General features: G+C 41.0%; 1 protein-coding gene across 1 annotated transcript; it reads left to right on the top strand.

The window, feature by feature from the left end:
- Positions 1-864: 864 nt before the first annotated feature.
- Positions 865-17,403, top strand: LOC124035151 (sodium-dependent serotonin transporter-like). Its single transcript, XM_046348571.1, has 13 exons — positions 865-1,120; positions 4,187-4,321; positions 4,654-4,873; positions 5,608-5,746; positions 6,064-6,198; positions 10,899-11,002; positions 12,095-12,222; positions 12,398-12,510; positions 12,660-12,791; positions 13,039-13,138; positions 13,371-13,471; positions 14,814-14,981; positions 15,193-17,403. The coding sequence occupies exons 1-13, from the start codon at positions 898-900 to the stop codon at positions 15,274-15,276; spliced, it is 1,782 nt and encodes a 593-aa protein (XP_046204527.1). The 5' UTR covers positions 865-897; the 3' UTR covers positions 15,277-17,403.
- Positions 17,404-23,681: the final 6,278 nt, after the last annotated feature.

Genomic DNA, 23,681 nt, shown 5'->3' with positions numbered 1-23,681 from the left:
TCACGTGTATTTCATTCACACCAACACGCGCGCGCGTGCGCACACACACACACCCCAACACACACACACACACACACACACACACACACACACACACACACACACACACACACACACACACACACACACACACACACACACACACACACACACACACACACACACACACACACACACACACACACACACACACACACACACACACACACACACACACACACACCTTTAGCCATCTTTTACCAATCTTTTGACATGGGACTTTGCATAAAGCCAGGACCTCTTTAAAGATGTGGTGGATTATAACATTTGCATAAAGTGAATTTGAGTAGCTTGATTCCTCCTCCCCTCCATCGCAAGTTACCATGTAGATCCACAGCCTTCTTTAAATACTAAATACTCAAATGAATTCTCAAATGAATTCAAAAATGTATTCTGACAAGATGCATCAAGACACATACAGTAGCCTAATAATGATATTGGGCTTTAGGGAACCTAAACAATACATACATTCAACCAAGCCGCTTATCAAATAGTAGACCAAATAGTAGATCTCTTGAAAAGGCTGTAGGCTGGTGTTGTTAAATCATAGTTTCTAAAATGTGTGTGAATAGAGGCCAGGGTTTCTACAATTGTAGCCAAATTTAGGGAACCAAAAACTCGTCAAGGTTGGAGTGGAGCTCATTTTGTTGATATTAATGTGTGCAGAGGGAGTTCTACTCCATGAGCCTAGTGATTGACAACTCTATCAAGTAGGCAATGTGCAGTCCCTCCTACACCTCCCACTCTGACCTGTCATCGCCCATAATATGAGAATCTTCTGTGCCTCTGAAGCTTGTCAGTTTTTTTTTCAAACTTACCTGCTCAGACGGCAGACTGGCGTTTGATAGTCCGCCAACCATGACCCGCCAAGACACAGCGACCCCAACGGGAAGCCTGAGCGCACAGGGCCCCTCAAACGCCGGTTACAACAACAACCCAGCGCCGGTACCTGTGATCACACAGACGAACTCAAGAGACAAATGGAGCAAAAAGATGGATTTTCTTTTATCAGTCATTGGCTTCGCGGTAGACTTAGGAAACGTTTGGAGATTTCCATACATTTGTTACCAAAATGGAGGCGGTAAGAGTCCAATTTCTTAATTATTTGCTTTCTATATTAGTTGGCTAATTTATGACCTTACTTACATTTATGTGGTCTTATCTTTCTTAATATTAGATATGGCTGAATATCATTTTTTTGTATTATTCTTTATATAGCATATGTTTGGATTAAGGATTCGATAACGATAGTGGCTCTCATGCGCGCAATTGGGAAGGCTATACCTCCTGCTGTCCATGGTGCTGAAATTAGCTTCACATGCTCGAGAGCCTGCAACCCACTACAATTAACTCACTGAAACACTGAAGTAAAACATTTTAGTTAAAAAAATTAAATAAAGTATTGTACTGTGTATAGCATAGGTTTTCCTGTTTATTACCTAGACTATTAGGAAAGTTCATCCGCCAAGATGAGTTCGAAAAGACAGCGTTCTGTAATGGACTAGTTTAAAATGTCCCAAACGATGTCAGACGCGGTACTGAATGAGGCTACAAAACATAGGCCTGCCTCTAATCTGATCAGTATTATGGGAAATGGAAAGTGGAAGATGTCTAGCCTATCAAGATTATAGGCTATAAACGAATTAAAAAGTTTCTCAATATTGTATTTGGTTGCATGAAAACTGTTTTTGTTGTTTGTATTACATCTGTAATTACCGTTGTGTTTGCACCTCACGTGTAGAAGGCTACGGTTTGCGGTTTGACTAGAGGGAATATTTCACTTGTTACAGTAATTATATGCACCTTACAGTGGCACAACTGCTTCTCTAAAAGCAGTTGTGTAGAGTACGTAACTAAAAATAGTTTAAAGTACTACTTAAGTCGTTTTTTGAGTATCTGTACTCTACTTTACTATTGATATTTTTGACTACGTTTACTTTTACTTCACTACATTCCTAAAGAAAATAATATACTTTTCCTCCATATATTTTCCTTGACACCCAAAAGTAGTCATTACATTTTGAGTGCTTAGCAGGACAGGAAAATGGTCCAATTTGCTTCTGATCTGGCGGACTCACTAAACACACATGCCTCCTTTGTAAATGATGTCTGAATATTGCAGTGTGCCCCTGGCTATCAGTACATTTGAAAAAAAGAAAAAGAAAATGGTGCCTTCTGGTTTGCTTAATATAAGGAATTTTAAATTATTTATACATTTACATGTACTTTTGATACTTAAGTATATTTAAAACCAAATACTTTCAGACTTTACACATGTAGTATTTTACTGGATGGCTTTCACTTTTACTTGAGTCATTTTCTATTAAGGTATCTTTACTTTTACTCAAATACGTCAATTGGGTACTTTTTCCACCACTGTCTAAAAGTAGGCAAGACCATGTATCAAGTTCTGAAAAAATATTTGTTATAAGTTATAAAATGTGTAGGGATATACAGAAAACCCTACACTCTAAAACAAAAAGGGTTCCATAAGGGTTCTTTGGCTATCGCCACAGGAGAATCCTTTTTGGTTTCAGGTAGGACCTTTTTTTACCCTCCGTGTAGAAACCTCTGTGGAAATGGTTCTACCTAGAACCAAATATGGTTCTTGAAAGGGTTCTCCTATAGGGGCAGCCGAAGAACCCCTTTAGGTTCTAGATAGCATCTTTTTTTCGAAGAGTGTACCAATCATTTGACAGATGATCTGATTAAGAAGCAAAGACTTTTCAAATCTTTGGATGATATGAATGTAATTCGCCAAAACATTGAATACATAAATACACATACATTTGTGCAAAAAGTAGTCAAAGTTTATTTAAAGGGACACTCTGCAGTTGCTACATTCATTTTTGTACTTATATATTCATGTTATGGACCCATTAATTCTTGAAGAATAACTTATAAATGGCCCGGTTGTACCCCATCATAACCCCAAATATAAGCATGTGTTACTCCAATGTAAATGTAAATAAACACTATTTATCCTCAAAACGTGGTTAAAACTATAATGTTGATATCATGAATGGTCAGTCCTTGCATCCATAGCTGTGTTTATACATTTTAGAGTGGTTAGATGTCTCCACTTCTATCCCTCAGCTTTTTGCCAAAACAGAGGCTGGGACTACACTTTGTTATCGTTTCAACTGCTGATTACTTCGTTAAAGATAAACACTTAACTTAAAGCATCCAGGGATGTCCGTGTCCCCATGAAAATCTGTCAGTTTAAGGAGAGATAATCCGCCGATGTCGCACTTCCGCATCTGCAGTGAAAGGTGAGAAAATCAGTCTTCTCACAAAATCGTCTGTAGCGTCCGAACGGTTTGGCCAAACGCTTTAACCCCAGTATGGAAAGATGAGACTCTCAGGAACGCGATGTTGTTCTCCTTTGATTTTCGCTCTAGGACGCCCACAGGCCTCACAAGACTCATCTGAAGGTTCCCCGGTACCAGTTGAAAAAATGAATTGAAGTATATATGGAGGCTGTTTCGAGCCAAACATAAGGGGTTTAATCTTTCCAGATTAAGATCTTTCCAGACCTTTCTTATATCTCTCAGATATAGCACAGACACTTAAGAACAAACTTCCTTTCAAATTTCTTTGTGGGGACCATCTGTTGTTCCATGTATGGGTTAATAGCAGTAAGGCCAAATAAAAATGTTCACCCCCCCCAGTTTATTATGAGTTGATAATACTGTATGAGCCTTTTAATGTGTTATAGCAAGGCTTATAAATAATATGTTCTGTCTCTCTATGCATAGCATTTCAACTGTCTTAAACTGGCTGTTATTTAGTCCAGATCATTATGAAATGATTACAATACATTATAAATGGGTCACACATGACTTAAAAGTCTTACATGCATTATTACTGCATGTCTTACAATGCATTACAACTTCATAATGCATGAAATGGATTCTATAAGTAACGTGTTACCAGATTTCCGTACATATTAAACTACTAAGTAGTAAAAGTAACAATTTGTCACGTGACTGTCCTTCCTAATACATCTCACATCTTGCACGTCTGACACTTGTACCATGACAATAGCCTGGGGACGAGGTTAGGCCTGCATCTTCATCAACACAATGTGATCCCCACATAGTTATGAGTCCGACCTGTGATTTTCCCTCTTTACATCTCTGGACAGGGGCTTTCCTCATCCCCTACATTGTCATGGCCATCTTTGGAGGGGTGCCACTATTTTACATGGAACTGGCCCTGGGACAGTTCCACAGAACTGGCGCCATATCCATATGGAAACACATATGCCCCATCTTCAAAGGTAGGACGAGCATCATTTACAAAACAACCCACCTCACATCCACACCAGTGCACTTCTTTACATTACTTGCATACTACACATCTTTTTCTCACGTACACGTGGCACTTGCTGTTGACAATTCAACAGTTTATTGATAAGAACAAGGTAACTATGGAATCATTTGGAAAGTGGGTCAATTGAAAGGTAAAGTACTGTACAGTCCTCAGTATATGAAACTTACACTATAGGCCTATAACTACATAGTAATTGGTCATTTCAAAATGGCATCATGTTGCATAGAGGCACAGGTCTCTAATCTCTGATCTCACTGATCCATCTGTCCATGGTTTCAGGCATTGGGTATGCGATCTGTGTCATCGCGCTGTATGTCTCGTTCTACTACAACACCATCATCGCCTGGGCACTTTTCTACTTCTACTCGTCCTTCGCCAGCGTCCTGCCCTGGACTAACTGTGACAATGCCTGGAACACTGAAAACTGCACCAACTACTTCCTGAAAGACAACGTGACCTGGAACAACTACTCCAGGTCACCTGCTGAGGAATTTTACACGTAAGTCCATGTAAGTGGCGGACAGCACAGGGAATACGTTACCGTGACCTTGAATAGCCACGTCAATTGTTTGACATCATCGTTTCATCGCATTCAAATGTTTCAAAATAAATTTTCATTGTATTCTCATTTAAATGTTTCAATTAAACACTTGCTCACAAGTGCTGAAACATGTTGTGATTATGTAAAGCTGATAGATACATTTACATTTACATTTAAGTCATTTAGCAGACGCTCTTATCCAGAGCGACTTACAAATTGGTGCATTCACCTTATGACATCCAGTGGGACAGTCACTTAACAATAGTGCATCTAAAACTTAGGGGTGGGGTGAGAGGGATTACTTAACCTATCCTAGGTAAGGTGGGGTTTCAGGTGTCTCCGGAAGGTGGTGATTGACTCCGCTGTCCTGGCGTCGTGAGGGAGTTTGTTCCACCATTGGGGGGCCAGGGCAGCGAACAGTTTTGACTGGGCTGAGCGGGAGCTGTACTTCCTCAGTGGTAGGGAGGCGAGCAGGCCAGAGGTGGATGAACGCAGTGCCCTTGTTTGGGTGTAGGGCCTAGATAACAAGAAATGGTGCTCTAGCAAAACAAAAAGAGTTCAATGGCTCGCTTCATATATAACCCTAAAAGGCATGGTGCCACAAGGCACCATTAGTTTTAGCAATGTAGGTAAGCCTACTGGTAAAGGTAAGTCAAATGAAAACACAGTACTAATGTATTTTTCCTATACAGGAGGAATGTTCTGGAGATCCACAAGTCCGATGGGCTGCATAACGTGGGGGGTGTTCGCTGGCAGCTGATGCTCTGCCTCTTTCTCATCTTCACTATTGTTTACTTCAGTCTCTGGAAGGGAGTGAAGACATCAGGGAAGGTAGCATGTCTCAGCCACTCTTCCAGGAAACCGCATCAGTGTGCGGGGATCATTTCCGGATCATTGTTGTACATTGTGGCAAAACGGCTGTGGTTAGTACCGTTCCGGGTCATCCGACCCCAAGGCTAACACACTAGCCACAGAGAAATATTTCAGTTGGTGATGTTCACAATGGGCTTATCAAGTACTAGGGTCATTACAATGCAATATCCAGTGTGATTTACTTGTCTATAATCTCCATTTGTCTTCCCTTCTCATCTGTCCCCCATCTCTCTCTCTCTCTCTCTCTCTCTGCTGCTTTGCCCTTCCCGTGCCAGGTAGTGTGGGTGACGGCCACCTTGCCCTATGTGGTGCTCTTCATCCTGTTGATCCGTGGTGCCACCCTACCAGGTGCATGGAAGGGAGTGGTCTTCTACCTAAAGCCAAAATGGGAGAAACTCTTCGAGACCAGTGTGAGTTATAGAGAAGAAACAGAACACTTGTCCATTATCACATCAATTCCATATGATCATCTGTTTGGAGCGGGAAACACTAAAATAGGGTGAGGAATTTGTTTATAATGTTGTTATTTGTATATACAGATGCAGTCATTTTTTTTTGCGTGTGTCACAGCACAGCACAGCATTTTGCACTCTCCTGTGTCAAAATTGGTGAAAGAAAGGCCGTGCACAGCAGTGATCCAACACAGTCAATCCTATACAAAATAATGTAATGTCCCTGGTGATGAAGAGGATGTGGCATCTGTTATTTCAATTTGAGCTTTCGCTAAGTCCCGCCCCATAATTTTGCACAACCAATCGCAGTGCTTCAATGGATAACAACTGTTGTCAAGTCCGACACCTCGGACAAGCTCACGATTAAATGGCATGAAAGCCAGTGAGAGATATGGAGTTTTCTTTAAAAAAATGAATGTTTACATGGCTAAATAATTTAACAGTGCAGCAGAAGTACTTGCTACTGTGATTCCTGAAATGCAGAGCCTGTTGATGGAGTATTTTTAGAATGCGAAATTATACTTTTGTTACATTGTTTGCTTGCTCAGCTGGTTAGCTAACTCTATCTCATTGACCACCAAACATTGCAAACGCTAGCTAGCCACTTAATATAACTTGTTTTCTGGGAGGTTACTGTATATGGACACGTCGCTGAGAGTTGAGCGTGGAGACGAATGGATTCGGTTCAGTCAGTCATCCTGATGAGCCCTTCCCAGCTAGTTTATGCTGGCTAGCTGGCAACGATGGCAGTATGGCGCTAGTTAAAACTTGTAAAATAAAGTTGTGTTTATTTCGAGAAATAACTTGTAGTATTGGTCACCATCTCCAATTTGTTCCATCCAACATCATTTTATTCAGAGTGGAACAGCAGCCTACAAGAGAAATAACTTGTATTATTGGAAGTAACCATTTGGATGTCACAGTGATACAGTCTACACTGCCCAATGGCAACACAACAACACGGGGCATAGTGTCAGTCGCTCCCGCTTGCTGCAGTAAGGAGAGGGTAGCTGTTAGATCAGGGGTGGGCAATTCCAGTTATTGAGGGCCTGATTGATGTCACAGTTTTGCCCCAGCCAAGCTAACACACCAGACTCCAATAATCACCTAATCATGATCTTCAGTTTAGAATGCAATTTGATTAATCAGCTGTGTTTGCTAGAGATGGAGAAGAAGTGTGACACCAATCAGGCCCTGGAGGATTGGAGTTGCCCAGCCCTGTGCTAGATAGTGTAGCCTGTATCAGGCCAGTGTGACGGCTAAATCACATTTATTGTAGTGATTTTCACTGAAAATGTACAACTACGGCATTAACATCTATGTGCACAACTGTGCAAAATAAAAATATATACTATTACTCCGATAAAAATTGAATGATTCTGAACACTTCCAAGTCCCACCTTGGCAGATAAGTTTCAAATTCTCTCTGAAGTTTCTAGCCACAAGCATAAACTAGCTAGCTGGGAAGGGCTCAACAGGACGACTGACTGAACTGAATCTGTTTGTCTCCACTCGACTCTCGCTGCCTGACTAATGTCGTCAATTTGGGCACAAGGCGTGTCTCTTGCTTGTTTTCTCAGAATATATGTTAACTAGCTAAGTTAGCAAAGTTATGAATACATATTTTGCCGACATCAGGATATGATTTCAGAGCACGAGTTATCTCCAAAGTGGATATAGCTCTCACTGTCAGACTGACAGTGAATTCAGAGCCATTTAGCGGCTAGCCACACTATAAACATCATTTTACCAGGTTACTGTGAAGCAATTGCAATGACAGTCCACCACGACATACATAAGAGTTTACTGATTAGCAAGGGGTATTATGTGTTTCATTGAATTGTGTATTAGAAACACAGATCATTGTGAAGGGATTTTACCAGTGGTTGAATGGGGAATTGGTCTTCCTGAGAAAATGTTATCCGAGGTTGAATAATGCATCTGTACACTGGAGTTCTAGTTATGGGGAGGTATTTTTTCTGGTGGCTATAAAGCTGTTCAAACAACCTGACCATGACATCACAAAAGATGTCAGCCTGATGTCATTGCAACCAGTATATTGGGGAACAGCCTGAGTCTACCTCTATCATAACATAGAAGGTGTTAAAAGATGCCTGAGCGGAGTCCCCACATCTGTTTTTCTGGGGAAACGGAAGTTAGGTTGAAAAAACTGAATCCCTGAAAACTGTAAACATACACTTTCTGCCAGCCCGTGGAAAGTTCCTCTACCATAGTGTCCTTTAACTTTGCTTTCTTGCGTTCTACTCTCTGACGGTACAGTGCTGTGTTGTTGGCTCAGTATGAGTGAGTGCTTTGGTTCAAGGGAATATGGATGAGACGAGATGCATAAATAAGCCACGTGATAATGAGATGCGTAGTTGGTTTAGATTTTTTCCATTAACAAAGCCCCCCACCCCCCCCCACCCCACCCCCCACCCCCCCCACCCCACCCCACCCCACCCATTCTCTCTCACGCATGCACACATGCACTCTCTCTCTCTCTTTCGTCCTCCTTCTCCCTTTACAAGTGCGTGCTTCTCTTCAGATCTCTCTCAGTACAGCTGTGAAATAGGATTCGTATGAGGCTATCATTTAGCAGAAATGTCATTGGACATGACAGGTCACAGTAATCCATTGGAAAATATGACCATTTTGGCTATTCAATGAACACCCTATAATTTGTGCTTACGCTGCACGGATAATGCATTATGATGTGCAATGCATTGCAAAATTTGACATCAGCATGAATGACCCCTTTATAATGTCTTATTATCCTGACAAAAGAGACAAATGTGTGTAGACATTATAAAGGCACATGGAAATAGCTAGAAAAGTACATTTCCCAAAGAAAATGTGTGTGCTTGCTAGCTTGTCTTGAAATACTTAAGGTTGATAGGACAGGATAGTCTGAACCTGTAAAAGTTGGTTTGGTGTCTCTCGCTTGAATGGTTCAAAAGTTACTATTACTGCTGGTGGGTTATTTTATGCAAATGTTGTCTAATTTATATTGTTATAATTTATAACTTTTGAAAATGTTAAAGTTGTTTTAATGTTTGCAGCTGAAATGATTTAAGAACCGTAGAGTATATAATGTCTACCACAGTGCTCTTATGGTTGTCATTGAATCCATTAAGTGGTATGCTAATTTGTGCTAACTCAAATGATTATAATGTATACATGTTTAAGAGAATTTGAAGTCAGGAGAGCCTGAATGTTAAAGTTGGTGCTGTAGCTTTTTAGGCCAAGGAGCAGGACCATGTTGAATGTCTAGGTACCTCTGTATTCCAATGGTTGTCGTTTAAACTCATGTTCATTTATGCACATTTTAAATGGTTATAGTTCAGAAAGTATAAATAGTATCACAAACCTGTATGCAAGCAAAATATGCTGAGTCAGTCTGCACATTTCAGCATTGGTTTGGAATTGATAGCTTAAACGGTTCACGAGAAGTACCACAGACAAATGTTCCCCAGAATTCAGTTTGGTGGTACAGTAACCATACATTTTTGGAAACCACTTGTTTATACAGTTACAGAGTTACGGTGTTTGCTCTAATATGCACATTTAAGGAAATGTAAACTGATTAAGTTATGGAAGAATGAAAGAATGCTTGACTCTATGAAGTGTTTCCGTCATGCTAAAGTTGGTTTGGAGCTTCTAGATTGAATTGTTAGAAAGCAGTGGCACTGTGAAAATCTACCTCTCATGGTAGCCATTGAGGCTAATGTAAACATTGCCCACTTCAAATCAAAGTTTATTTGTCACGTGCGCCCAATAGACCTTACAGTGAAATGCTTACTTACAGGCTCTAACCAATGGTGCAGAAAAAAAGAGAAGAAAAACTGGTTTGGTCGGGCCAATTTAGGTAGTATGTACATGAAATTGTTATAGTTAAAAAAGTATACATAGTATAAAAAATCTGAATGCAAACAATCTAAGTAGGGTCAGTCGGAACATCCCAACGTTGGTTTGGTGTTGATAGCTTAAAAACTGAAATAAAGGGATGTCAGTTTTTTAAAGTTTTTTAAATTCAAGTTTATGGCAATGACTTACATGGAGTTTTATGCAAATATGGATGTAGTACAAAAACTATAAATAGTATCAAAAATATTTTCTCAAGCAACCCGAAGATGGTCTGTCTGCACATTCTAAAGTTGGTTTAGTGTTATGTGGTTTAAGTGCTAGAGTGAGTGGAAAAAAGTTATGAGTATGTAAGAAATCTAGAGTGGTCTTGCCTTTAGCAAGCACACTCACTAGTAATACATTATTACATGTGCAGCCTTTAATTTCAAGTGTTACTTGTCACTTATTATATGCATTTGTATCAAACAAGAAACACTGTGCACAGATATGATATGATAGGATTTGGATGCTTGGAGGGAATCAGCAGTCCAACAGAGATATTTGAACATAAGAAATTAATTAGCATTACATCTAAAGCTCCGCAATAGCAGAAGATTGTGAAAGCTAGACAGACACACTGGCTGGCTAACAGACAGGAACAGTTAGGCTTCAGTAGCTTGACACAGGTCTTTACACTGTTGAGATATACAGGGATGCTGTACAAGTCAAAGCACTGAATCTGATATTCTGAGATTGCAGGTAAATCCCCCAGGTTCGGTCATTTGTGTGTAATTCATCTCCATGTGTTTTTGTAGGTGTGGGTAGACGCTGCGGCTCAGATCTTCTTCTCCTTGGGGCCAGGCTTTGGGGTGCTCCTTGCCCTCTCCAGCTACAACCCGTTCACAAACAACTGTTATCGGTAAGAGCTGATACTAAAACTCCCTTAAATAATAATAAATATACACTGAGTGTACAAAACATGACATACACTTTCCATGGCATAGACTGACCAGGTGAATCCGGGTGAAAGCTGTAATCCCGTATTGATGGCACCTGTTAAATCCCCTTCGATCATTGTACTGGAAGGGGACGAGACAGGTTAAAGAAGGATACATTTTTTTTTTTTAAACCTGTCAACCATATCGATCACTTCCAAACAAGCAAAAAGTTCAAACTAGAATAACTCAGAGGAGGTACGTGTGTCCAGGATGGAAGAGGAGGCTGCTCCTCCTGAATGTCCCCTACACCAGTGGATCTCTACGGTAGCGCTTCCAATCGCTCTCAAAAAAGGCCGTCAGGCATTGATATCCGGTGACAAAAACATGCGTCTCTGGCAGCCCATAACTATGGCCCTCACTTTTACTCGCATCAGCCCTGTGTCGTCGAGGAGGAGGAAACGCCGGCCAATCAAGGGGATTTATTTAGGTTGTGTTGAATAGATGAGCTCAAACGGATGTCCCACAGCAACTCTTTAAAGACAATGTAATTACAATTATGAGAAGGGAGTGGTGAATCCAGCGTGGTGGGAGATGAAAGGATCACGGGGGCTCTCCTGAAGAAATTGAATTGTGTGCTCCCTGTGAGACGGCTGTCACGTGCGTGGTTAATGTCATTGGTAGAGAATCAGTGATACACGTGAGGAAACAGTGGCACTGCTGCTTCTCAGAGAACTTGTGGAATCACACAGAGTCTGAATGGACTTACTCTTGCCGACAGGGTTATCCTAATTAAACAAAGTGAATGCCCACGACATATAAATAGAAATGGCATTTAGATGACTGTATATCTCAATGGTCCACTCACTGTTTGTGTTTGCTTGCTAGGAGGTGAGCTCGGTCAACGAAAATGTCTTACAAAGGTGATCCATGTTGGGGACAGTTGCTCCATTTACAAAATCCAGATGTAACCACTGTTCCCAACCAAACCAGAGAAAGATATATATACGAATGAATTACAATACTTGAGATGATCAGACAGGCACCGTGTTTGTCTCTATGTTGTGATGCCGTAGTGACGCCATAGTGACCAGCCTGGTGAACTGCCTGACCAGCTTCATGTCTGGTTTTGTGATCTTCACTGTGCTGGGGTACATGGCAGAGAAGAGAAATGTGAATGTGGAGGATGTAGCCAGAGACAAGGGTCAGTGGCCAAAACTCTTCTAGATAAATGTTTTAAGTGTATTTGTCTGTTTTATTAAGTAACTGCCTGAACATGTTCAACAGGAATGTATTTCTATATCTAGTGCAACAGTAGGAAATTGTAGCCTTTAGATTGTTATCAAAATGGGATTTACCCCCGAACACCTCATCCCCAGGTCCAAGCCTACTCTTCATCACCTATCCAGAGGCCATAGCCAACATGACAGGGTCAACATTCTTCGCCATCATCTTCTTCGTGATGATGATCACGCTTGGGCTCGACAGCACGGTATGACAGAACTTGGGTTGAAGTGTCTCATCAAAAGAAGGAGACTTGCCTATAACTTGGATGTATCAGATTATCTCTGAACTAAGTGATGTCCTTAGGTCATATGTAATCACACTCGTTGACATGGCCCTCTCTCGTCTCTGTCTCAGTTTGGAGGACTGGAGGCTATCATTACTGCTGTGATGGATGAATACCCTGGTTACCTGGCGAACAGACGGGAGCTGTTTGTACTGGGCTTGGTTGTTGTGTGCTTTTTGGGCTCCCTCAGCACCCTTACCAATGTAGGTAACATGTAAATAAGAATGTAGCACTTTGAAGACACAAACTTTTCAACAGTAAACAAAAAAGGGCACATGAGGGATCTGGAAGCTCCTGATGCAACAGTAGTCATAATAAGATGGCACAGGATTAATCAAATAATTACGTTTGAATAGAAACAAACGCTAAATTAACAATCTATATTAGTTTGATCAACTTGTCCAGAAGGAACCTTTCACCACATAAGTGACAGGCATGTGTTTCTCTCAGGGCGGGGCCTATGTGGTGAAACTGCTGGAGGAGTTTGGGGTGGGTTCCTCCATCATTGCAGTTGGTTTTCTTGAGGCCATCGCCGTTTCCTGGTTCTATGGTAAGAATGGTGATTTAATGGTGATGTTACATCTCACGCTTCCTATACTCTCAGTAGTCTTGCATGAGACAGAAATCATCATTTATTTTTTTCCTGTAGTATGCATCCTACAGACTCCTAAATTATATTGACAAAAAAAATATTTTTTGGGTTTCACATGACAAGAAACTGTTTTAATAGTTCTTATCATAGTGTTGTTGAGTGCTCTCTTTTCAATTTGTATTGCTTCCAGGTATCACGAGATTCAGCAATGACATTAAATCCATGTTAGGCTATTCCCCTGGATTATTCTGGAAGGTGTGCTGGGTGGCCATCAGTCCTGCATTTCTAGCGGTAAGCAGAGCCGGAGGGGAAACCAACCAATAAGATTTGAAATGACGGAATATATTGTCGAATCTAACAGGAAGCTATATATATACCCTCATTCTGGACAATTAAAACTGATTTAACAGTGTTCGTCATCCATTAGTTCACAAATCTGACGCAAATCAGGTGACTCAATCTGATTGGCCTACAGCACCCTGTCACAGAGTTTCTGTAACGTATACGCTAGGAGTCAGGAAGCAGGTGCGGAAGGTGAGTTTAGTAATGAGAATAAGCAGATAAACAAAACAGGAGAACCGTACAGAACGCGAACAGAACCAATACTGCCTGAAGACTGGGGCTACTTGAGGGCTAAACAAAGGGTACGTAACCAAGGTAATGATGAAGTCCAGGTGTGCATAACGATGGGGAGCAGGTGTGTGTAATGATAGTTGCCACAGTTTTTTGTAAACTTATCGTATATCTCAAACTTCTAATCCTCCTCATTGGCCCTTTCTGGTAACGGCAGATTAAATTACATGGGTGGATGGTCAGTGTAGGATCAGATGTGCTAACATTTCATTAGGACTTTGCTAGAGATTGTATGGTAATATTTTGCTTAAAGCCTGCAGGTATAATGCTTTGTACCTGGTAATACGCATGTATCATCCTTTATAGTGGCTTAATATACAGTTTGTAAAATGCCACTTGTCTCTAAGTTTCAACATTTCAACTGACTCAAAATGGCTGTTATTTAATCAGGCCCATTGTGATATGATTATAAGACATTGTAAGAGGGTCGTGAAGGTTCATGACAAGTATTACAATGTATTATAATTACACCGTAATGCATTATACGTGCAGACTTTAAGTGAAGTGTTTTCCAACAAAACAAATTCCCCAGCATAGAACCCTCCTCCACCTTCAATTCTTCAGTCTGCAAGTAAAGGACACCCAGCTCCCTTCAGCCTCAATGTCTCATCCTTTTCCCCGCTCCTGTTCATATCCCACAATCCTAAATGTCAACTTTATTCACCTGCATAACGTAATATCCCTGCCTCCACTTTGCATATGTCTCCTTTAATCTCTCTTAGCCTCCCGCTGCTGAAAGAGCTGACATTTTCCCCCAAGCTAACTTCTTTATTATCCCTCTTATTGTATGGGCTAAATTGTTTCTGCTCTCATCTCCCTCGTCGGTCTGTGATAATCTCGTGAAAATAAAGATATACCTTTTTATGTATTGAAATGGCTTTTCTGCTTTTGTCGTTGTTGTTGAGGCACGCAGGCGTCTAAATGCCATTGTCACATATGCGAAATCTAATTGAGAAAAATAGGAGCATGACCTTTGAGACTTGTCTCTCTCCTTTCACAGTATATAATAGTGAGCTCCCTGCTTAAGCCACCCCCCCTCCAACTCTTTGACTACAAGTACCCAGACTGGAGCATCACGGTGGGCTACGTCATCGGGGCCTCCTCCTTCATGTGGATCCCTATCTATATGGTCTACAAGCTGGTGTGGACCCCCGGATCACTGAAACAGGTCTGATGGACTCATGTACTGTGTTGACTATTGACAAGAAATGGATGTGTAGTGTGTGTGGTCAGTGTAACTTATTGTCCGAAAAAAAGAAGCACATAGTTAATATATTTCACTATGTGATGAGTGTATGGCAAATGGTTGAATTAATCACACACACGTGTGGTTATCTCTTGTTACTCCATCCCTGGTCTCTACCTGTTTTTATTCCCAGCGCCTAGCCGTGTGTCTGAGACCTGAGAGGACCATCATGCCAGAGATCCACACAGACTCCCTCAACATGAGTCCTGTTCCATAGAAGCGCCATACGTTGCCAAGAACCCAGCCAGGCACATAACGTTCTACCAATAGGCTCCTGAATGAGAACCAACTCAGCAGATACAGATCAATCTCATGGAGTGTTCAACAAATATTTTTATTTATTTTTGCTCAGTAAGTACAATAAACACAAATTGTCTGCAAGAGGGGACTTTAATGTAAAGAGAAAACGTTTCATATGAATTAATATTCAGTGTGAACGCGTCCTTCAAATACTGTCAGTATACAGTTTATTTTGGACAGAAAAATATAGGTCTGATCACAAGACAGACTTCTACAGCTATTAAGATAAGGCTGTAAGGCATTTCTCACCAATTACTTGTTTATTTATTTAACCCGGCAAGTCAGTTAAGATCAAATTCTTATTTACAATGACAGCCTACCAGGGAACAGTGGGTTAACTGCCTTGTTCAAGGGCAGAACAACATATTTATTTTTTCCTCAGCTCGGGGATTTGATCCAGCAACCTTTCGGTTAGTGGCCCAATGCTCTCACCACTAGGTTACCTGCCACCCTTACTTCTTTCTGCTACACTATTAACAGTTAAAAAACATGACCCAGTCACATTAAATTACCTTTGCATGTTTTATTTTTATGATGTACCCTTTTAAGCAACCACAGTGACAATCAGCTTTGGAAATTGTCTCATTACAATCCCAAAACATTACATGCAGTGGAGATTTTTAAAGAAAAGTATCCTGTGTGTTGAAGATAAGATCAATAACCAGAAACCCCTTTATTAATAACTGGTTTTCATACAAAGTATAGCAGATCATGTCATTTGTTCTGTGTGATAAGTAACCATTTACACTGTGTGGCTGACGAATGGTTGATGTCTTAAAGTTGTTTTTTGAACAGATTTTAACCGACAATAGTTCCTCACCAACATGCAAGTTAAAAGGATTACCTCAAATAATGCAGTTAGCGGATGAGACCAAATACGCTGCTAAAAGTCTTTCCTTTTAGGTTATGCTTTATTTCATAGTCCGCTATTTACCTGTCATTTTCTTGGAAATGAAGGTAAAATGGTAATTACATAATTATTGTTACGTAATTGGTATCCTGGGTGTTTACCAATTGTTTTTGAACCAGTTGGTACCAATTATTTAGATATACACTAGATGTCTAATTGTGGGCGCTGTGTTGAAGCCACTGTGCCTCCATCTTGGCACTCCACCACCGTTGAGAAAAGAATATTCTAAAAGCTATAGAAATGAATTTCCTAATGTCTACATTCGTTTTTGCAACATTTATTATATTACCCACATTAACGCATTCTTTTAAATTATATTATGTGAGCTAAACATAACGTTTTTAAAAAATTCATACATTTCCCCGAAAGTATAATTTTAGTTATTGTCCCCACTAAAACAAAAAATACATAAATACATGTAATTTTGTCAGTTAAACATTTAATTGAAATACTGCAGAATTCCATGCATTCCTATGGAGGACTGCTCCTACTGGGGAGTACCAATATGGCTGAATGCTCATACTGGGGAGTACCAATATGGCCGACCGGTGGCTTCAAAGCCTCTCAATGGCCAATACATAGCGTCAGCAATCCAGGGTTTATATACATTATTGGTTGGTTCCCATTTTTAGCAGTTTCTTGGTATATTCCAATTACAATGGGACTACAAAATAAACTGTTAACTTATTTTCTCCTAAGTGTTTGTTGTTGGGATAAACAACTTCCAGGGTGTATTCTGCCTTAAATCTGCCTAAATATTGTAGCTACGTCAAAGCATTATAAACTCTGTATTGATATTATGCCTCTCCAGACAAACAAAAAACAAGGTTTTATTTTCTCGATGTGATAAGACTCTTTGAACTGTTACTCAATCCCAAAACAAAGCCTATCAGGGATTGTAACACGTTTCCATTTACTCTCAACTTTTGTTTCACTTATCTCCAGAGAATAATTTGACGAGTCGTTTTAAATAAGCTATATAATATTTGGAATGTTTTGTGATTTCAGTCTTACCTTTCTAAGTAACAAAAAAGAAAGCAGGTCCCTGTATTTGTAGGATGTGACGGCAACTTTCTCGTATACATGTAATGAGAAGTTTAAAAAGATACTGAATATATAAACGTGTGTATTACACCCTTATGTCTTTGTCCTTCTTGAGCTAACTATTCATTTTTAGAACAACAAAACCATCTTAACGTGCCACATTTCAACTAACCATATTTGCCACTGATTTGATTGCTTGCTGCTGTTCAACTTGACTGAAACAGTAAATGTAAAGAAACGCGCAGAGCCAAACGTGTCCCCGAAGCAGGGATGTCCATTACTGATAGCTGCCCCTCTCATGTCATTGTGGTAGCTGTCGCTGTAGACCTCAATGAGAGATTCTAATTAACAGCCTGATTTGCAATATCCAGAAACGATCAAAATGCAAGGTAATAGAACCGCTTCAAATGGTTTTAATGAAATGTTTTATTAAACAGAACCCCCCCCCCCCCCCCCACACACACACACACAACCCATAGTCCCCCACACACAACCCTGCTAAGCAAGGCTTGATCACGTCAAGGACCTCTGGTATGAGAAGAAGAGAATATCAATGGGATTAGACAATTGCTCATTTGGGTATTTCTACAGAGGGAAGCTGAGTGACACACATCAAAGCTCCTTTGTGTGGGCCATTGCGGTAGAGTTGTCTCTCAAACAGACCAGCAGAGGAGACACATGAAAGGAGCGCTGGCTCAATGGCTGCTCTTTTACCATCAGAAATGATGGACAGCTCGGCAAACTTCACTGTGCGATGAAGAAACACCAGAGAAATGTAAGGGCCACACTGTAACCAGAGGATCTACACAGCTTGACACAATGTCCGACTAAAATCAGACACACAAGGAGCATACTTTGTCTCTTGTCATTTTAAGATCAGGGAAATCACTCTTGAGATCTGAACTAGCAACCAGCCTCTCCAATCTCTAGGCTACCCAATATGTAATCTATCAAGTTTCATTTCAAGGCTGTCAATCAATATGAAGCGCAAGTACACAGTAGATGGACCATCTGGTTTTTAGGGAAGAAAAGAGATACAACGTTAACCTCGGATCTAAGTTCATGTTCCAAATATAGAAAAATAACAACATTAAAAACAAAAACAGAGTGATTGCTTGCAAATGGATCATCTAGTCCAGAGCCTGAGTGCATGCCTTCTCATCATCGGTCAAACCTCGAAAGCAACAGTGAACACACACACAGAGAGAGAGAGAGAGAGAGAGAGAGAGAGAGAGAGAGAGAGAGAGAGAGAGAGAGAGAGAGAGAGAGAGAGAGAGAGAGAGAGAGAGAGAGAGAGAGAGAGCATAATGTATAATTGCCACAATCTCCCAGGTCCTTGCAAAATATAACATCAACTCAGCCACTCGTTTGTCTCTGAACAATATCTTACCCCTCCCCTGCCACAAAATCACGCAGCATGGCTGCACTGGTGGAGAAGTCTAGTTCCGGAGTGCTTCTTTACTGTTTCCGACAGGTTCCTTGTTGCAGTGGATGACTTATGGCGCCAGGAAGCCTCCAATTTCATTTCCAGCCCTATGTGGTAGAGACACTCTCCAGAACACATGACACTTCTGGGGCTCATCATTAAGAGCAGAAAATAGTGTTTGTAATGGTACATCTGCTTTGCTTGTGGCAACAGATGAAGTGGTCAAATCCAAATCCATCAGTCATTCACATTATTAGGTTAGAGTCTGCAACCCCAAGCATCTCGACCTTTATGACCTCACCCCATTGGTTCGTTGACATTAATCCATGTCGGGAATGTAATGATGGAAGCCCACACTTACATGATCTATGATAACTGAGTTGTTTTCTTTCTTTAACAGATGTTTAGTAGGCTATAGAATTCATAATATAAGAGAAAAGAAACCAACATACTCAAAGAGAAACACAGAATAGGCTAGTCTTGTAAAGGTATACAGTATAGTACAAATAACTTGCATTTTCTTTACTGCTATTCTATCCGATATGATAACTCACAAGCATTTCGCTACACTCGCATTAACATCTGCTAACCATGTGTATGTGACAAATACAATTTGATTTGATTTGATAACTCTACTGTACACAATTTCCTATTCAGTATCTAATGTAAAATCACAATGAAGCAAAAAATATCTTAACTGCAAGTCACACTCTAGGCCTAATTAAATAAGAAACTGAGTAGAATCACTAGACTAGATGATACTGAGTGATAGATGGGCTACGCAACTGAAATACTGTGTTTTGAAGCCACCGTGCCTCCATTTTGGCAATCCCCCACAATTGTATATTTATTTATTCAGAGTATGTATGAATGAAGGTGTTTCTTAAACTGGCAGCATGATATTTGTATTTTTAATTGAACCTTTATTTAACTAGGCAAGTCAGTTTAGAACAAATTCTTATTTATAATGACGACCTACCCTGGCCAAACCCTAACCCGGAAGACGCTGGGCCAATTGTGCGCCCCGCCCTATGGGTCTCCCAGTCACGGCCAGTTGTGATACAGCCTGGAATCAAGACAGGGTTTGTAGTGACACCTCTAGCACTGAGATGAGCCTTAGACTGCTGCGCCACTTGGGAACCCAAATATGATGTGTGTGGGCCTACTGAAACCATTATCAATTGTGTTGGTATCTATCAAATAAAAATAACACACTATTTTTATTGCATGTGGACATTGTCATTTATTACATTAATCATTTGTTGAGTTGAAATGTCTGATATTGCACTATATTTCAAAAGTATATTTTCTCTGTTATCACAACATACTGTATCTCAAATCCTATAGTTAACTTGAAATTGCCATATCCTGCAGGTTTTGTTCCTACATGATTCCTGCAGGAATGCACTTGGTCCTGCAGAAATGGTCATATCCTGCAGGAATATCAAAATCCTACAGGGTTCGGTCCTGCAGGAGTCGACCTGGAATTTACTTAGTCCTACAGGAATTGCCATATCCTGCAAGAATATCAAAATCCTGCAGGGTTCGGTCCTGCGGGATTCCTGCATGAATTGTCATGTTTGTGCAGGACTTTCAACATTTATGCAGGACAAGTCATACTCTTGCAGGAGCATCAGGGACTTTTCCTGCAGGATTTTATCAAGCCTTCAGGATCCCTGCAGGATACCTGAACAATTCATTCACAAATGGTTGAAGTCCTGCATGATTCCTGTAGGACTTTTGTTTCAGGGCATATGTGATCCTACAGAATCAACATTTGGGTAAGGTTTTTATGTGGGTTACTGTTGCCCAGGGGTACTCAAGCACTATTTGAGAAGGTCCGGTCACACAAATTCCCTGGTGGTGACGATTGTCATGGCAGTTTGTGCATATAAACCATTGCATCACTGGTGAAGCAGTGCAGCGACGTCATGCTAAGGTACCTCCTGTCCGACTGGATCCAGGGGAGTCAACAACCAAGGGAGTCAACAATCGAAAATCCATAAGCATAGCTTACTGTATCTGTCTGACATGCTGACCACACCGCCCGCGTTGCGTGAGTGAGCGTTGCGAAAGCCATTAACACGTACATGTCATTCAATCAATTTATCCAAACTGCTCACGTGAGTCAACAAGCGTATTCAGGCGCTAAAATAGAACTTGGTCATATTTCAACCCGTGTGTCCTGATCGCGTCTGGTGTGGATGGATAAAATCGACATGCGCACGAGGACGCACACGCATGCCCGGTCTAGTCAGCATGTGATGTGATAAACGGAAATATAAGACATAAGGGACAGGGTCCATCATTTGTATAAACCTTTTATTCATTTGAATTTTGTTTTGTTTTGCTTAGACTAATAAAGTTCATACCACTGGATTGTGTGTCTCGGTTAGACCATATTATTTGATATCAAATCAAATCAAATCCATTTATATAGCCCTTCGTACATCAGCTGATATCTCAAAGTGCTGTACAGAAACCCAGCCTAAAACCCCAAACAGCAAACAATGCAGGTGTAGAAGCACGGTGGCTAGGAAAAACTCCCTAGAAAGGCCAAAACCTAGGAAGAAACCTAGAGAGCAACCAGGCTATGTGGGGTGGCCAGTCCTCTTCTGGCTGTGCCGGGTGGAGATTATAACAGAACATGGCCAAGATGTTCAAATGTTCATAAATGACCAGCATGGTCAAATAATAATAATCACAGGCAGAACAGTTGAAACAGGAGCAGCAGCACGTCCAGGTGGACTGGGGACAGCAAGGAGTCATCATGCCAGGTAGTCCTGAGGCATGGTCCTAGGGCTCAGGTCCTCCCAGAGAGAGAAAGAAAGAGAGAATTAGAGAGAGCATACTTAAATTCACACAGCCCCCCGACACATAAACTACTGCAGCATAAATACTGGAGGCTGAGACAGGAGGGGTCAGGAGTCACTGTGGCCCCATCCGATGATACCCCCGGACAGGGCCAAACAGGAAGGATATAACCCCACCCTCTTTGCCAAAGCACAGCCCCCACACCACTAGAGTGATATCTTCAACCACCAACTTACCATCCTGAGACAAAGCCGAGTATAGCCCACATAGATCTCCGCCACGGCACAACCCAAGGGGGAGAGGGGGGGCGCCAACCCAGACAGGAAGACCACATCAGTGACTCAACCCACTCAAGTGACGCACCCCTCCTTGGGATGGTATGAAAGAGCACCAGTAAGCCAGTGACTCAGCCCCTGTAATAGGGTTAGAGGCAGAGAATCCCAGTGGAAAGAGGGGAACCGGCCAGGCAGAGACAGCAAGGGTGATTCGTTGCTCCAGAGCCTTTCCGTTCACCTTCACACTCCTGGGCCAGACTACACTCAATCATATGACCCACTGAAGAGATGAGTCTTCAGTAAAGACTTAAAGGTTGAGACTGAGTCTGCGTCTCTGACATGGGTAGGCAGACCATTCCATAAAAATGGAGCTCTATAGGAGAAAGCCCTGCCTCCAGCTGTTTGCTTAGAAATTCTAGGGACAATTAGGAGGCCTGCGTCTTGTGACCGTAGCGTACGTGTAGGTATGTACGGCAGGACCAAATCAGAGAGATAGGTAGGAGCAAGCCCATGTAATGCTTTGTAGGTTAGCAGTAAAACCTTGAAATCAGCCCTTGCCTTGACATGAAGCCAGTGTAGGGAGGCTAGCACTAGAGAAATATGATAAAACTGTTTGGTTCAAGTCAGGATTCTAGCAGCCATATTTAGCACTAACTGAAGTTTATTTAGTGCTTTATCCGGGTAGCCGGAAAGTAGAGCATTGCAGTAGTCTAACCTAGAAGTAACAAAAGCATGGATACATTTTTCTGCATCATTTTTGTCCAGAAAGTTTCTGATTTTTGCAATGTTACGTAGACATGATTTGATGTGTTTTCTTATGTAAACGTAATATTCCTGCTGCTGTTAAATAATTGTTCATGTTATTCATCTTTTATTTCACGACATTGTTGTATTTATTTGAAGATATTTGCTTAGTTACCCTGAGATATTTGGATGATTAGTTGCACCTTCAGAAAGCATTCATACCCCTTGACTTATTTCACATTTGATCGTTACAGCCTGAATTCAAAATGGATTCCGTTTTTTTCCCCCTGCACCCATCTACACACAATACCCCATGATCACAAAGTGAAAACATGTTTGAAGACATGTTTGCCAATTCAGTGGAAAATAAATACAGAAATGTCATTGACATAAGTATTCGCATCCCGGAGTCAATGCTTTGTAGAAGCTTTGGCGGCGATTACAGCCGTGAGTCATCTTGGGTATGTCTGTATCAGATATGCACATCTGGATTAGGGATTTTCTTCCATTCTTCGTTGCAGATTTTCTGTTAAACTCTGTTAAATTAGATGGGGAGTGGCATTGAACGGCAGTCAAGAAGTCTTTCCACAGATTTCCAGTCAGATTCAAGTCTGAGTTTTGCCTGGGCTACTCAAGGACTTTCACATTGTTATTCTGAAGCCATTGCAGCATTGCTTTAGAGGTATGCTTGGGGTCATTGTCCTGTTGGAATGTAAATCTACACCCCAAGTCGGTCGTTTTGTATTCTGATGCAGGTTCTCATCAAGGATTTGCCTGTATTTGGCTTCATTCATTGTTCCCTCTATCCTTACCAATCTCCCAGTCCCTGCCTCTGGAAAATCAAATCAAATCTAAATTGATTTGTCACGTGCGCCGAATATAACAGGTGAAATGCTTACTTACAGGCCCTAACCAATAGTGTGGAAAAAAAGGTATCTGTGTGTGTGTTTAGGTAAGTAAAGAAATAAAACAACAGTAAAAATACATTTGAAAAAATATATATATATATATGCCATTTAGCAGACGCTTTTATCCAAAGCGACTTACAGTCATGTGTGCATAAAATAAGAGTAGCAGGGATATATACAGACACCGGTTAGTCAGGCTTA

This window comes from Oncorhynchus gorbuscha, linkage group LG05 (genome assembly GCF_021184085.1).
Source record: "Oncorhynchus gorbuscha isolate QuinsamMale2020 ecotype Even-year linkage group LG05, OgorEven_v1.0, whole genome shotgun sequence".
NCBI classification, from domain to species: domain Eukaryota; kingdom Metazoa; phylum Chordata; class Actinopteri; order Salmoniformes; family Salmonidae; genus Oncorhynchus; species Oncorhynchus gorbuscha.
This window is presented reverse-complemented; position numbering and strand designations above follow the sequence as displayed.